At 45.2% G+C, this 13,880-nt stretch overlaps 1 protein-coding gene across 2 annotated transcripts in view; it reads left to right on the top strand.

Annotated features, from left to right (window-relative positions):
- CPED1 (cadherin like and PC-esterase domain containing 1) overlaps positions 1–13,880 on the top strand; it is a 590,522-nt gene that overhangs the window by 510,372 nt on the left and 66,270 nt on the right. For both annotated transcript variants that reach the window (XM_063927207.1, XM_063927206.1), the window contains exon 17: positions 8,485–8,621. In XM_063927207.1, coding sequence (XP_063783277.1) covers positions 8,485–8,621 — 137 coding nt within the window. The remainder of the gene's footprint in view (positions 1–8,484; positions 8,622–13,880) is intronic.

Here is a 13,880-nt window from a genome sequence, read left to right as displayed (position 1 = left end):
TAATAATTAAGTTGTCACTTTTTGGGGGTCCTGGAAGGTCTCCACACTTTTTTCATGCTCGTTTCTCAATTGCGTTTTGGACAAAATTTGCACACCCTGCGAGAAGTGCAAATTGAAATTTGTGATTGAAATCTAGGATGCACGAATGAAGGCGAATTGTGCGAGGTAACTATGTGAGATTTTTGAAAACTCACACATAATTTAATTTCCCCCATAGTCTAACGGTATAATTAATTTTATTGTTATTTTAATTTATATTGCTATGCAAAAAAGTAGCAAGTGAGACATTGCTGAATGCAAACATAAGGGAGCTAGAACCACTACACAAGCATATGCAGGGATTGAAACTCATTACATTTTGCAGATGTGGTAAATTGTCTCAGTGTGTTTAGATAGCTAGCACCTGCTCGCCAAATGAGTAACATCCTAATACCTTGTGTGACTGTATACAGACATAGGCCCTCATTCCGAGTTGTTCGCTCGCAAGGCGAATGTAGCAGAGTTACACACGCTAAGCCGCCGCCTACTGGGAGTGAATCTTAGCTTCTTAAAATTGGGACCGACGTACGCGCAATATTGCGATTACAAACGAGTTAGCAGTTTCAGAGTAGCTCCAGACTTACTCTGCCTGTGCGATCATTTCAGTGCTTGTCGTTCCTGGTTGACGTCACAAACACACCCAGCGTTCGCCCAGGCACTCCCACCGTTTCCCCGGCCACTCCTGCGTTTTTTCCGGAAACGGTAGCGTTTTCATCCACACACCCCTGAAACGCCGTGTATCCGCCCAGTAACACCCATTTCCTGTCAATCACATTACGATCGCCGGAGCGAAGAAAAAGCCGTGAGTAAAAATACTTTCTTCATAGTAAAGTTACTTGGCGCAGTCGCAGTGCGAACATTGCGCATGCGTACTAAGCGGATTTTCACTGCGATGCGATGAAAAATACCGAGCGAACAACTCGGAATGAGGGCCATTGTACTTGCAAAGATGGCTGTCGACACATATATGATCGACATAAGTTTTTTAATCTTTTCTCAACTTTTTCATACTTTACCATCCACGTGGACTATGATTGGGAATAGTAACTGAAGCAAGCCATGCAAAGGGGACCTTGTACACTTATTGGGGTTTCACATCCGGTGACGGCAAAAACGACACCCAAAAACTTAAAAAAATGTTGTATCGACCTTTTCCAGTGTCAACCATTTTCCATAGTGATCTTTTCATGTGTCGATCTTTTGTACCTGTCGACCTTTTCCTGTGTCGACATTTCATAGGTCGACCTAATGACAATGTCGACCTTTTCACTGTTGACCATATGATTTCAACCTACTGATTGTAGACCTTCTTACTGTAAATCTATTGATCCATAACCATAAATAACTATGTGTTAACATACAGTGGGGCAAAAAAGTATTTGGACGGCCACTGATTGTGCAAGTTGACCCACTTAAAAAGATGAGAGAGGTCTGTAATCTCCATCATAGGTACACTTCAACTGTGAGAGACAGAATCTGAAGGGGAAAAAAACAGGAAATCACATTGTATGATTTTTAAACAATTTACTTGTAGATTCTTGTGGATAATAAATATTTGGACACCTATTGTCACGCTCTGTGTAAGTTGGGGTTCCGACAACCGAGTTTTGGCTGAAGGGACAGCTACCTGTGAGGAAAGTAAACGAGGTGGCTGAATGTAATTCCTCTCCATGGGGTGGAAGCCAAGCTAAGTGTTAACGTTGGCCGGAGGGCGTAAAGAAAAGGGGGACTTTGTAGGAAGATAACTGTAGTTTTAATGAATAATCAGGCTGTACACCAGGGGTGGGGAACTTCCGGCCCGCAGGCCGTATAAGGCCCGCGAAGCCGTTTGCTCCGGCCCACCCGCTTCTCTCAATGAGACACGCCGCCGCTCAGTCCGGCGGCAGCGTGTCTCAGCTGTCAGAACAGGGAGGAGAGCGCGGCTGTCGGGTGGGAGCGGCGGCGTGTAGGACTGGAAACCAGCCGCCGGTTCATAAGCCAATCAGAGCTCGCGGACCGGCAGCCAATCAGGAGCCGCGGCTGCCGGTCCGCGAGCTCTGATTGGCTCTCGAACCGGCGGTTGGTTTCAAGTCCTACACGCCGCCACCCAACATAGCCGCGCTCTCCTCCGTGTCCCGCCGAAAGGAGTGGTAAGCAGCACGGGGGGATGGGGGGACGGGGGGGCATCTGTATACCTGGCACTGTGGGGGGCATCTGTATACCTGGCACTGTGGGGGGCATCTGTATACCTGGCACTGTGAGGAGCATTTGTATACCTGGCACTGTGGGGACATCTGTATACCTGGCACTGTGAGGGGCATTTGTATACCTGGCACTGTGGGGGCATCTGTATACCTGGCACTGTGGGGTCATCTGTATACCTGGCACTGTGGGGACATCTGTATACCTGGCACTGTGGGGGGCATTTGTATACCTGGCACTGTGGGGACATCTGTATACCTGGCACTGTGGGGACATCTGTATACTTGGCACTGTGGGGGGCATCTGTATACCTGGCACTGTGAGGGGCATTTGTATACCTGGCACTGTGGGGGGCATCTGTATACCTGGCATTGTGGGGTCATCTGTATACCTGGCACTGTGGGGACATCTGTATACCTGGCACTGTAAGGGGCATTTGTATACCTGGCACTGTGGGGACATCTGTATACCTGGCACTGTGGGGTCATCTGTATACCTGGCACTGTGGGGACATCTGTATACCTGGCACTGTGAGGGGCATTTGTATACCTGGCACTGTGGGGACATCTGTATACCTGGCACTGTGGGGGGCATCTGTATACCTGGCACTGTGAGGTGCATTTGTATACCTGGCACTGTGGGGGCATCTGTATACCTGGCACTGTGGGGGCATCTGTATACCTGAAACTGTGGGTTCATCTGTATACCTGGCACTGTGGGGACATCTGTATACCTGGCACTGTGAGGGGCATTTGTATACCTGGCACTGTGGGGACATCTGTATACCTGGCACTGTGGGGGCATCTGTATACCTGGCACTGTGGGGACATCTGTATACTTGGCACTGTGAGGGGCATTTGTATACCTGGCACTGTGGGGCATCTGTATACCTGGCACTGTGGGGGCATTTGTATACCTGGCACTGTGGGGGCAATTGTGGATCTGGCACTGCACTATTGGGGGCATATGTGTATCACGTCCCATTTTAACTGGCCACACCCATTTTGTGGCGCGCGCGCACACACAGTACCTCTAAGGGGCAGACCTACTGGGGGGCAGGGTAATTTTTTAAGTTGATAATTTTTGTATGGCCCCTGAAGGATTTTATAAATATCCAAATGGCCCTCAGTAGAAAATAGGTTCCCCGCCCCTGCTGTACACGAATATTTGAGAAATAGAAGAAACTGGAAGAATTAGAGTCTATGGTTAAATGACTTGAAGAGTGAAGCTGAAGAACTCCGGTAAAGAAGAACTGAAGAATGCATTTATGATTAAAAGACAAGGCTGAAGTACTTGGATGTTGAAGAAATGAAGATGTGGTTTGTGATTGAAAGACGAGGCTGAAGAACTTGGACTTTGAAGAAATGGAGACTGTGGTTTGTGATTGAAAGACGAGGCTGAAGAACTTGGACTTTGAAGAAATTAAGATGTCTGTGGGAACCGCTGTTAGCACCTGGAGCTCCTCTACGACCTGGGACCCCGTGAGCGCTTCCACGAGTGGCAATGGACTTAGAAAGCAGGAGGGCAGCAGCATTTAGGTAACCGATAGATGAGAGCAACCAGGACCAGTTAACCAGAAGTAACCTGGGAGCACAGAGCTGGTGAACCTTTCACAAGGAGGTAACTTGAAGCACTGGCACTCTCCCTCTGAGCCAGCCCCCTTTTGTAAGGGGAAAACATGCAGGATTGGCTGGACACAGATTGGGAACATCATTGGTAATACTCTGGTCTCCAACATGGCTGCCCCCAGCACAGGAGACATACTTAGCTGTTAGCACACAGCTTTAGCCAGCTTCTGTCTCTGACACACTATGCTGTGTCACCACTAGAGGACCTTACTGCAGTGATCCCCGCCGCAGCGCCTGGCTCTCCAGACCCTCGGCCCCTTGGCCCTTGGCAGCCGCACATCCGTCCAGGAGGACCTGCCGCCGCAGCCGCGCCAACCAGCAGGACGGTAACCTGTGGGAGCACCCACTGGAAGTAAGGCTCCAGAGCCTGACACCTATCAAACAGCAAGATTTCTGGCTCTCACAGACCTGTTACTTCTTCTTTTAGAAGCTCTTCTATCCTTCACTCATTACCTTTATTAATGGCACCTGTTTGAACTGGTTATCTGTATAATAGACACCTGTCCAAACCCTCAGTCAGACTGCTACCTCTCCACCATGGCCAAGACCAGAGAGCTGTCTAAGGACAACAGGGACAAAATTGTAGAGCTGCACAAGGCTGGGATGAGCTACTCGACAATAGGCAAGCAGCTTGGTGAGAAGAGATCAACTGTTGGCGCAATTATTAAAAAATGGAAGAAATACAAGATCACTGACAATCTCCCTCGACCTGGGGCTCTATGTAAGATCTCACCTCGTGGGGTATCATTGATCTTGAGAACGGTGAGGAATCAGCCCAGAACTACACGGGGGGACCTGGTCAATGACCTCAAGAGAGCTGGGACCACAGTCACAAAGGTTGCAATTAGTAACACACTACGTCGTCATGGATTTAAATCCTGCAGCACCCGAAAGGTCCCCCTGCTTAAGCCAGCACATGTCTAGGCCCTTATAAAGTTTGCCAGTGACCATCTGGATGATCCAGAGGAGGATTGGGAGAATGTAATGTGGTCAGATGAGAGCAAAATCAAACTTTTTGGTATAAACTCCACTTGCCGTGTTTGGAGGGAGAAGAATGATGATTGGCATCCCAAGAACACCATACCCACTGTGAAGCATGGTAGTGGAAACATCATGCTTTTGTGCTGCTTTTCTGCAAAGGGGACAGGACGACTGATCCATATTAAGGAGAGGATGAACGGGGCCATGTATTGTGAGATTTTGGGCAAAAACCTCCTTCCCTCAGTAAGAGCATTAAAGATGGAACGTGGCTGGGTCTTCCAGCATGACAATGACCCCTAACACACCGCCCGAGCAACTAAGGAGTGGCTCCGTAAGAAGCATTTCAAGGTCCTGGAGTGGCCTAGCCAGTCTCCAGACCTCAACCCAATAGAAAATCTGTGGAGGGAGTTGAAAGTCCGTGTTGCCCGGCAACAGCCCCAAAACATGACAGATCTAGAGAAGATCTGCATGGAAGAGTGGGACAAAATACCTGCTACAGTGTGTGCAAACCTGGTCAAGAACTACAGGAAACGTTTGACCTCTGTAATTGCCAACCGAGGTTATATTACAAAGTATTTAGTTAAACTTTTTGATTGTCCAAATATTTATTTTCCACAAGAATATACAAATAAATTGTTTAAAAATCATACAATGTGATTTCCTAGTTTGTTTTTTTCAGATTCTGTCTCTCACAAGTGAAGTGTACCTATGATGGAAATTACAGACCTCTTTCATCTTTTTAAGTGGGTCAACGTGCACAATCGGTGGCTGTCCAAATACTTTTTTGCCCCACTGTATACACAATAGGAGATTGTGTGCACAATATCGCTGTGCTAACTAAGCTCACATGCTAATGTCAATGCATCTCCTGTAGGTGAGTAGACAAAAAAGTGTCCACAGGATTTCTCAGTACAGCCTTTCCTTAGTCTATATTTACAAAGCGACTACCGACTGTATATACACAGTTACACATACTGTATTAAAAACACACATGTAGGTAGTGGACAAAAAAATTGAAACACCTGTTTATATAAGGGGTTTGAAATATATATTGAATAAAAATGGTGCACAGTATGGCGCTAAATAAGCAAGTAACATCCCTGTATGATCAAGGTCATGAACAAAAAGGCTATAATGCCCTGGTTGCCTACAATTATGGCTAGCATGGCTGCAAGAGGGGACCTTGTGACTTGTGAGATTGTTGGAGCACATTTGGCAGAAGTCTTAGTGACCTAGGCAGATCAAGTTTTGAATGCTTTATAAGATACAGTATTTAAGTTGATGGTAGCATGGAACTAAAAGGATAGACATCAGCATTGGTGGGTATCAGTGGGGACACCGTACTCCACAATTTGTGCATTAATCGAAGTGTGAGTAAATAGAAGGATAAGCACCTGCAGATATACTGTAAATTGACTGCAAATGTCAAACTGTGGCATGAAAGGACAGTGTAATCATCACAGTGATTTACAATTCCCAGGCAACAGCCAAATGTCTTCTTATGCGGGAATGGTGTTGCATCCCTCCTGCACAATTCCATAACCTGGTACACTCAGTGACTGTTAACAGGCCATGATTTAAAACTATCCAGTTTTCAGTAATATTTATCACTTTGTCAAACAAAACGAATTAACCATTTTCTGTCCCCTAACAAATTAATAATTATATGATAACAATTTAATCATCTTATTATTAATGTGTTTTATTAGGATTCTCTGGTCAGCCCAGAGATAAAGAAAGTGACAAAATGCACCTCTTACTGTATTAAATATGATTTTCCAAGGTGACATATAAAAGGTATTCATCCACACGTACCCAAATTAAAGCCCAGTACCATTTGGGCTGAAAGCTCTTTTATGAATAATAAATCCAGGAATTGCTTCTCAGCTTACACAGTCCTCTCAGGATTCATTTTGCAGTGAATAATATACAGTTGGAAAATAAAAAAATAAATATAGTGCAATATGTTTTTAAAATATTTAATACACACATACAAAAAAAAAAAAAAGGTAAAGCGTACAAGATAGAGGGGCATATTCTTTATCCTTAAAATTTACACGGCAGCTTGTGCAGGAGTGGGGGAGAGGAGGGGTGCCGTGGCTGCAGAGCAATCCCTGCAGCTGACCTGCCCTGGCAGTAAAGTCCCGAGAGAGGTAGTGAGCGGCTGCAGTCCGACCTGCCAGCCCCGGCAGTAAGGAGCCGGCGGGGGAGAGAGGGGTCTGTGGCTGAGCGCTCACCTCCCTTTACAGCCGGACACATGGACTTGAAAGTCTCGGCAGGGGGTGAGTGGGCCGCGCTGCTCCAGCTGTCCTCGGCTGATGCCCTGTGGGTGGTGTCATCAGGTACAGCGAGTGGGGGCTGTCGCGGCTGCAATAATCAATCGGTGCAGTGGGAGCATTCATGGCCGTGGCACAAATAACATGCCTGCGAGGGGTGGGGCATGTGGGGGGCCACGGCTGCACAGCTCATTATGCCAGGCAGCCCCACGGCAATATGATGTGGAGGAGGGGGGGCTATTTAGGGTGTCGACGGGGGTCTGGATCTGGTGCAGTGACCGTTTCTATAGCTGAGCACCCCGCAGCCAAAGGGGAAAATTATCACTGCTCAAAAACTGTCTTCTCCAAAAGACCAGTTTTTTGAAAGCTATAATTTTCTCACTGGGGCATGATGAATCATGAAACAATTGTGTGAGAATAAGAGTTGAAAACTAAAAATTCTTATTGCACAATTCTTTCTTGATGAATATGCCCCAAAATGTGCACAGGTTTTTGGTCAGTGCAATAAAAGTTTATCTGAGTTCAAGGAGAGACAACAGCATATGGATCCCAGAGCAGGAGTACCACACAGCCTCACCGAGTTTCTTCCTTCTTTTCTTTACCAGGACTTTATTCTCCTGATGAAGTCCTGGTAAAGAAAAGAAAGACAAAACGCTGCCCTACACTCTGTCTATCACCTTACATCCTTCCCTGCACTCTATCACCATCCCCTCTATTCTGTTCTGACCCCTGCTTTTCCTACTGCTTCATCCCGTCTGCGACTCCCCGCCCCCCACACACACCCCACTCACACACACATACACGTTCCCTGAGTCTACCTGTCATGTAATTAAGTTCCTAAGCACCTCATCAGCTGTGTGTAAATGTGTTTCCCAATAGGATATGGAATGTATGTACATAATGCTTGGGTTGCCAGAGAAATTTAGTGAAGAAACTGGGCATCTTCAAGGACTATTTGAAACAAAAATACCAATTCATAACCACATATACAGTAGGGCTCTTGATATTAAATAATTAGCCACAATATATGTGCGCTTCTATATGTTTGACATTAATAACAGATGACTTTGTGCTCACCATATTTTGGTGATAATAATGTGTGGTATACGTAAATCTCCCCAAGCGTGATACTTGAGTTTTGGATCATGGATGACTGGTCTTGCAATTCCAAGTTTGTTAAGTTTATTTCGTATGCTAAAAAATGGAGCATTTTTTATATAAGAATTTACATATTCTTTATGTTTAATATAAACAAAAACAAATGCATTATTGCAGTGCATAATGAATGTATTATTTCATCCCAGCATGATATATTTAGCAGAAAATATTTAAATCAATCTGCAGTGCTTAAAAAGAACCGTGTGTTTTATGTACTGTAGGTCAATGGGTTGTCCCGTGTTTGAGCTGCTCAGATAATAGAACTTGCGACTGGAGAGCAATATCATGGCAGCCTTATCATTGCCATCATCCAATGTTACCGATCCATGAGCTACAGCAGTGCCTGAAAGAAAGAAAGGTATTAATGTGTTCTGTATTGTCTATTTCATGCCAGCCTTTTTATGCTAACAATGTCACAACTTCTTATTGTATGAAATACAACAATGTGTATTCTATACATTATTAAATAGGTCTTGTTGCAAAATCTAAAGTAATAAAGTTTCAATGTAAGAGTGAATCACAACGAGTATGGCTAAAACGTTGCTGTGTTTCTATGTATGAGCAATGGCATATACCATAAAGTGTGTACACACAAAAAGGCGCTGTTGCCACTGGGCTTAATTCAGACTGGATCGCTGCAGCGATCGCAGTCTGAAGCCTTTTGGGGAGTGCTCTCGCGTAGCGTGTGCACTGTGCGTGCACACCCTGGGAGGCCCAGTGAGATTTTAAAAGCATCTCAGGGCTGCCATCACCTCTGCCTGGTTGACAGGCAGAGGCGGTCGCAGGGCGGGAGGGGGCATGCCAACGGTGCTAGGACGCCATTGGTGGGACGCAGTCCAGGCGCAGGCATGTCCAGACCATTGCGGGGGTGGGCTGTGGCGACTGCATGATGTCACGCGCAGCCGCTGCGACCCGGGATGTGGCGGGTAGCTGCCTGCCATGGAGATGTCCCATCTTATGACCGTATTATGAGAGTGTCACAGTGCAGGCCATACTCAGACAGAATATCTGAACCTGCCATAGGGTTTCAATAGTGCAACAGATGCTGTGTTGTAAAGATGCTCCAGGCGATATTACACTGCCAATAGGTGCTCAAAGTGGGCATCTCAGTCCTTGCACAGTCAGACACAGGGATGTTCACCAGGGAAGGGCTTTGTTGTAGCATTTGTATAATGTCACAGACTGGCAATTGCTGAAAGATGCAGACATGACTGTGTCTCTGTCCACCTATGAATCAGGCCCCAGGAAACCTAATATTGGGGAAGGTGTATGAAGCAGTGAAAAGAGTGGAGATGTGGGCCAGTGGAGAAGTTGCCCATGGCCAGCACGGATGGGCAGCATGGATGGTGTAATGGTTAGCATTACTGCCTCACAGCATTGAGGTCGTGGGTTCAATTCCCACCATCGCTCTAACTGTGTGGAGTTTGTATATTCTCCCCGTACTTGCGCGAGTATCATCTGTGTGCTCCGTTATTCTCTCACAATCCAAAAATATACTGGTAGGTTACTTTGCTCCCAACAAAATTAACTCTAGCATGAATGTGTGTGTATGTACATGTGATAGGGAATATAGATTGTAAGCTCCACTGGGGCAGGGAAAAACATGAATGGCCAAGTATTCTCTGTAAAGTGGTGCAGAATATGTGTGCACTATATAAGTAACTGGTAATAAATAATAAGTAAATGGCCACATCAGCTTTGAGGTAACATTTATCAAGTGCATTCTATAAAATTATAGGTAGCAGCAGGGCTTAAAGTGGTCCTGGAGAGGTGGTGGAACTTATTTACCCCGCCCCCCCCCGCACCCTTTCTCTTATACTAAGTGGAGCCAGGGACAGTACTATTGATTCTGGCACCCCCCTGCAAATTATAAATCAGTGTCCTACTTCCCATACTTTATAAAGGGACACTGATCTCACAATAATGCAGCGTGGTCGCATAATAGTACCCTTAAATCAAATTACACCACACAGTAGCACAATCTTCAATTCACAATTCACACAGTAGCACAATCTTATTCACATTCATTATTCACACCGCATGCAGTGCCCCTGCTTCATATTATACCACATAGTAATGCCCCTTATTCAGGTTACGTCACTCAGTAGTGCCCTTTATTCAGATTGCACTACACAATACTACCCTCTATACATGTTATCCCACACAGTAGTGCCCCATATATACACAATTTTCACAGAAATAGTGCCCCTTACACATAATGCCAACAGTTGTAGTGCCCCTTAAACATAATGACCACAGTAGTGTTACTTATACACAAAATGCCCACAGTAGTAGTGCTGCTTATATACAGAATATCCACCGTAGTAGTGCCCCTTACACATAATGGCCACAATAGTAGTGCCCCTTACACATAATGACCACAGTAGTGCCGCTTATACACATAATGCCCACAGTAGTAGCCCTTATACACATCTCTGCCTCTGTCACTTCAACAGCTCACCACCTGTGTTCTTACAGCAGCTCCATGCCCTGTGTTCCTTCAGCAGCTCCATGCCCTGTATCCCTCCATCAGCTTCCCCACCTTTCTTGTCCCTTCAGCCCCTCTCAAATTGTCTTCAAGATGCACAGAGCCTGCTCCTCTTCATGGCTCCCCTTCATTTCAGCAGTGGTGACAGCATGACATCACATACGGTGTGTGACAGAAAAGGAAGCTGATATGACCTGAGCAGGGGATGAATGTTGTCCAACAGACACATTGTATGTGAGTACCAGGGGTGGTGGGCTGTAAATGGAGGAGGAGCATGGAGCCACCAGGACCTGAGGAAGGGGGAGGTGGCTGCAGCTCATCAGTAACACTAGCACCACCTGCATCATCTAGGTAATGAGTCAGGTTTTTCTGTTGGAATTACTATGCAGGGCAATGGAGGTGGTGGAACTAGTTCCCCCTACCATTACAGGTGGTGGAACTCAGTTCCACCTCGTTCCCCGCCACTTTAACCCCTGGGTAGCAGCTGACATAACATGGAGATACAGTGCTATTTAGCTCCCCGCACGAACCTGAGACACACATACACACCATGGTTCCTATTTTGCCAGGAGACAGCCTACTAGTATGTGTTTGGATATGTGGGCTAAAACCCATGCAAACACTGGAGGGATATACAAATCCCACATAGACCAGTGGTGCAAGTATGCGGGAACGCTCGGGTACGGAGTACCCTTAAGAATTTGGCAGTGGGTACGCAGTACCACCTGCCACACACTTTGCCATTACCACAATTATAATGCACCACAAGCATCCTGGAGGCATTACTATATATTGTTATCAAATTGGGGGCATTACTATATGTATTTGTTATACTGGAGGCATTACTATATATTTCCAGCCTTGCCCCCAGAGTCCAAAGAAAAGGGTCTGTGTTGTCCGCTAGTGTCATGTAGCCACTCCCACTAGTGACATGTGGCCACACCCCCTCACAACACATGACTACGCCCATTTTTTGGCACTCATTACCACTAAGAAAATATTTCTACTTGCACCACTGACATAGACAGTGCAGATAGTTAGGACACCTCAGTGGTGCTTTATATTGTATGATGATTGGAAGTAAATGGAATACAATACATTAACTCACCTAGTTTAGAAGATTCATTTACTTACATTAAACATGGCTGCATGTTGCCAGAGCCGGCCTTAGCTATAGGCAGGCTAGGCATTTGCCTAGGGCATTCAAGCATGTCTAGGGGCATCCAAGCATGTCCCTGCAGTATCTCATGCTGAGAGGGACAGTCCGCAAACTAACTGTTACTTTCCAAATGTATTCAATCAGTACTTGTATACACTGCTGTTTACATTTGTCAAAAAAAATGCACACTGTGCCTTAAACTTCTTCCGACATGCTTGAATGCCCCTGACTTGTGAGACCTCAGACAGACAGCAGAAGCCCAGTAAATGCAATTCCTGGACCTGTGACATTTTTACTGACTATATAAGGTTATTACTGGATGGCTTCTTATGATAACACATGTGTATTTTGGAAGACTGCTTCACAGAAACCTGACATCACCTATACTGCTTGTGCACATGGGGGAGGGGTACCCTGCCATCCTGTGTGTGTCCCTTATCCCTGTGCAAACCCCAGGTGTCTGCAGGGACATAACATGGGCAGTGTTCTCCCCACACTTTATTTCCTAGTCAGTCCATACCGTAAAATTCCCCTGCCATCTAGCACTGTAACGTGGTCAGTGAGATGCGTTGTGCTATTTCTAAACATCAGTGCAGCGTGACTTTCGGACACATCAGACTGGAGGGCAGAGCATTTAGCTCCCACAGTATAAAGTAAAGGGCATGCAGTAACAGACACCAGCAAACACACTGAATAGTGATGAGAATGGACAGTTTCTACATGTTTGATACTGATCTTTTTGTATAACCAGCAAGTGTGGCAGTATCTGTGGCAGTATATGTGTATTATGGGCATTACTAATGTGGGGCATATCTGTAAGGTGCATTACTGTGTGGCATTATGTGTATTATGGGCATTACTAATGTGGGGCATATGTGTAAGGTTCCTTTACTGTGTGGAATTATATGTATTATGGTCATTACTGTGTGGCATTGTGCAGAGTTGAACTGGCCCACAGGGTAACCCCCCGGTGGGCCCCACTACCTGAGCGTTGCAGGTACAGATGCAGAACTAGCGGCGGAGCTGGGGGGCACCAGACAAAATTTTGCCTAGGGCATCAAATTGGCTAGGGCCGGCTCTGCATGTTGCCTTCAGTGGATTGTTTGTGTTTTGTATCTCCAAAAAGCAATGTGCCAGGCACTATCCAAGATGGAGCAAACTTCTATGATATATGGATTGTTCCAGAAAATACAGCTTAATAATAACAATAATTTGTCACAAATAACAAATTACTAATGTAGCCTAATCTTTTGAAAAGCTTGCACGTGTTAGACCTCATTTAGTAAGCACAGTGTATTTGTACTGCAAATCTATGTGGTTTTGCACTAAGATGACGTGCTTCAAGTGCCATACCTACTTTCTGGTCTTTGAGATACGTACTTTTGCAGACTACAAGTGCACATAGGTTTGTGGGGTGGTGAAGAAAGCCGGAAGAAGTGCGCTGTACAAAAGTGCAAATACCACGTGAACCTACAACCACTTTAGATCCATTGTTTTCACTAAACTTCACTTTTCTGTGGATTTGTTTTTTTTATTTACAACTTGGAAAAAAAAACAGTTGTAAAACAGAACTAGTTGTAAAAATTACTGAAAATCAGATTCTCAGTGCTTAACTTATATTGCATTATGAGCCTGACTTCCTAGTTAGCAATATATCCAGCTGGGAGGTACCAATTTTACAAGTTATGTTTCAGGAGTGGCAAATATAAAATGATCAGATATATTTAATATTGGGAAGGGGGCACATAACAATGTTAAAATAATTCTGGTCAGTATTTGTGTGATATAATTAAAAGCAGGTAAATTTATCCTGCTGCCTAAAAATACATTGGCATCTCTTCCAATGTAACAAGTCTGTTGTAGGTTAAAATTTTAAACATTTACTAACTCTAAACTCTAGCATCGAAGTGTAGTTCTATAATGTGAATATGGAATACGCTTTGTACTAATTGGTTAATAAGCTACATGTG

Source organism: Pseudophryne corroboree, chromosome 6, assembly GCF_028390025.1.
Source record: "Pseudophryne corroboree isolate aPseCor3 chromosome 6, aPseCor3.hap2, whole genome shotgun sequence".
Classification (NCBI taxonomy): Eukaryota; Metazoa; Chordata; class Amphibia; order Anura; family Myobatrachidae; genus Pseudophryne; species Pseudophryne corroboree.
The sequence above is the reverse complement of the archived record's forward strand: the minus strand, read 5'-3'. Positions and strand labels throughout refer to the sequence as shown.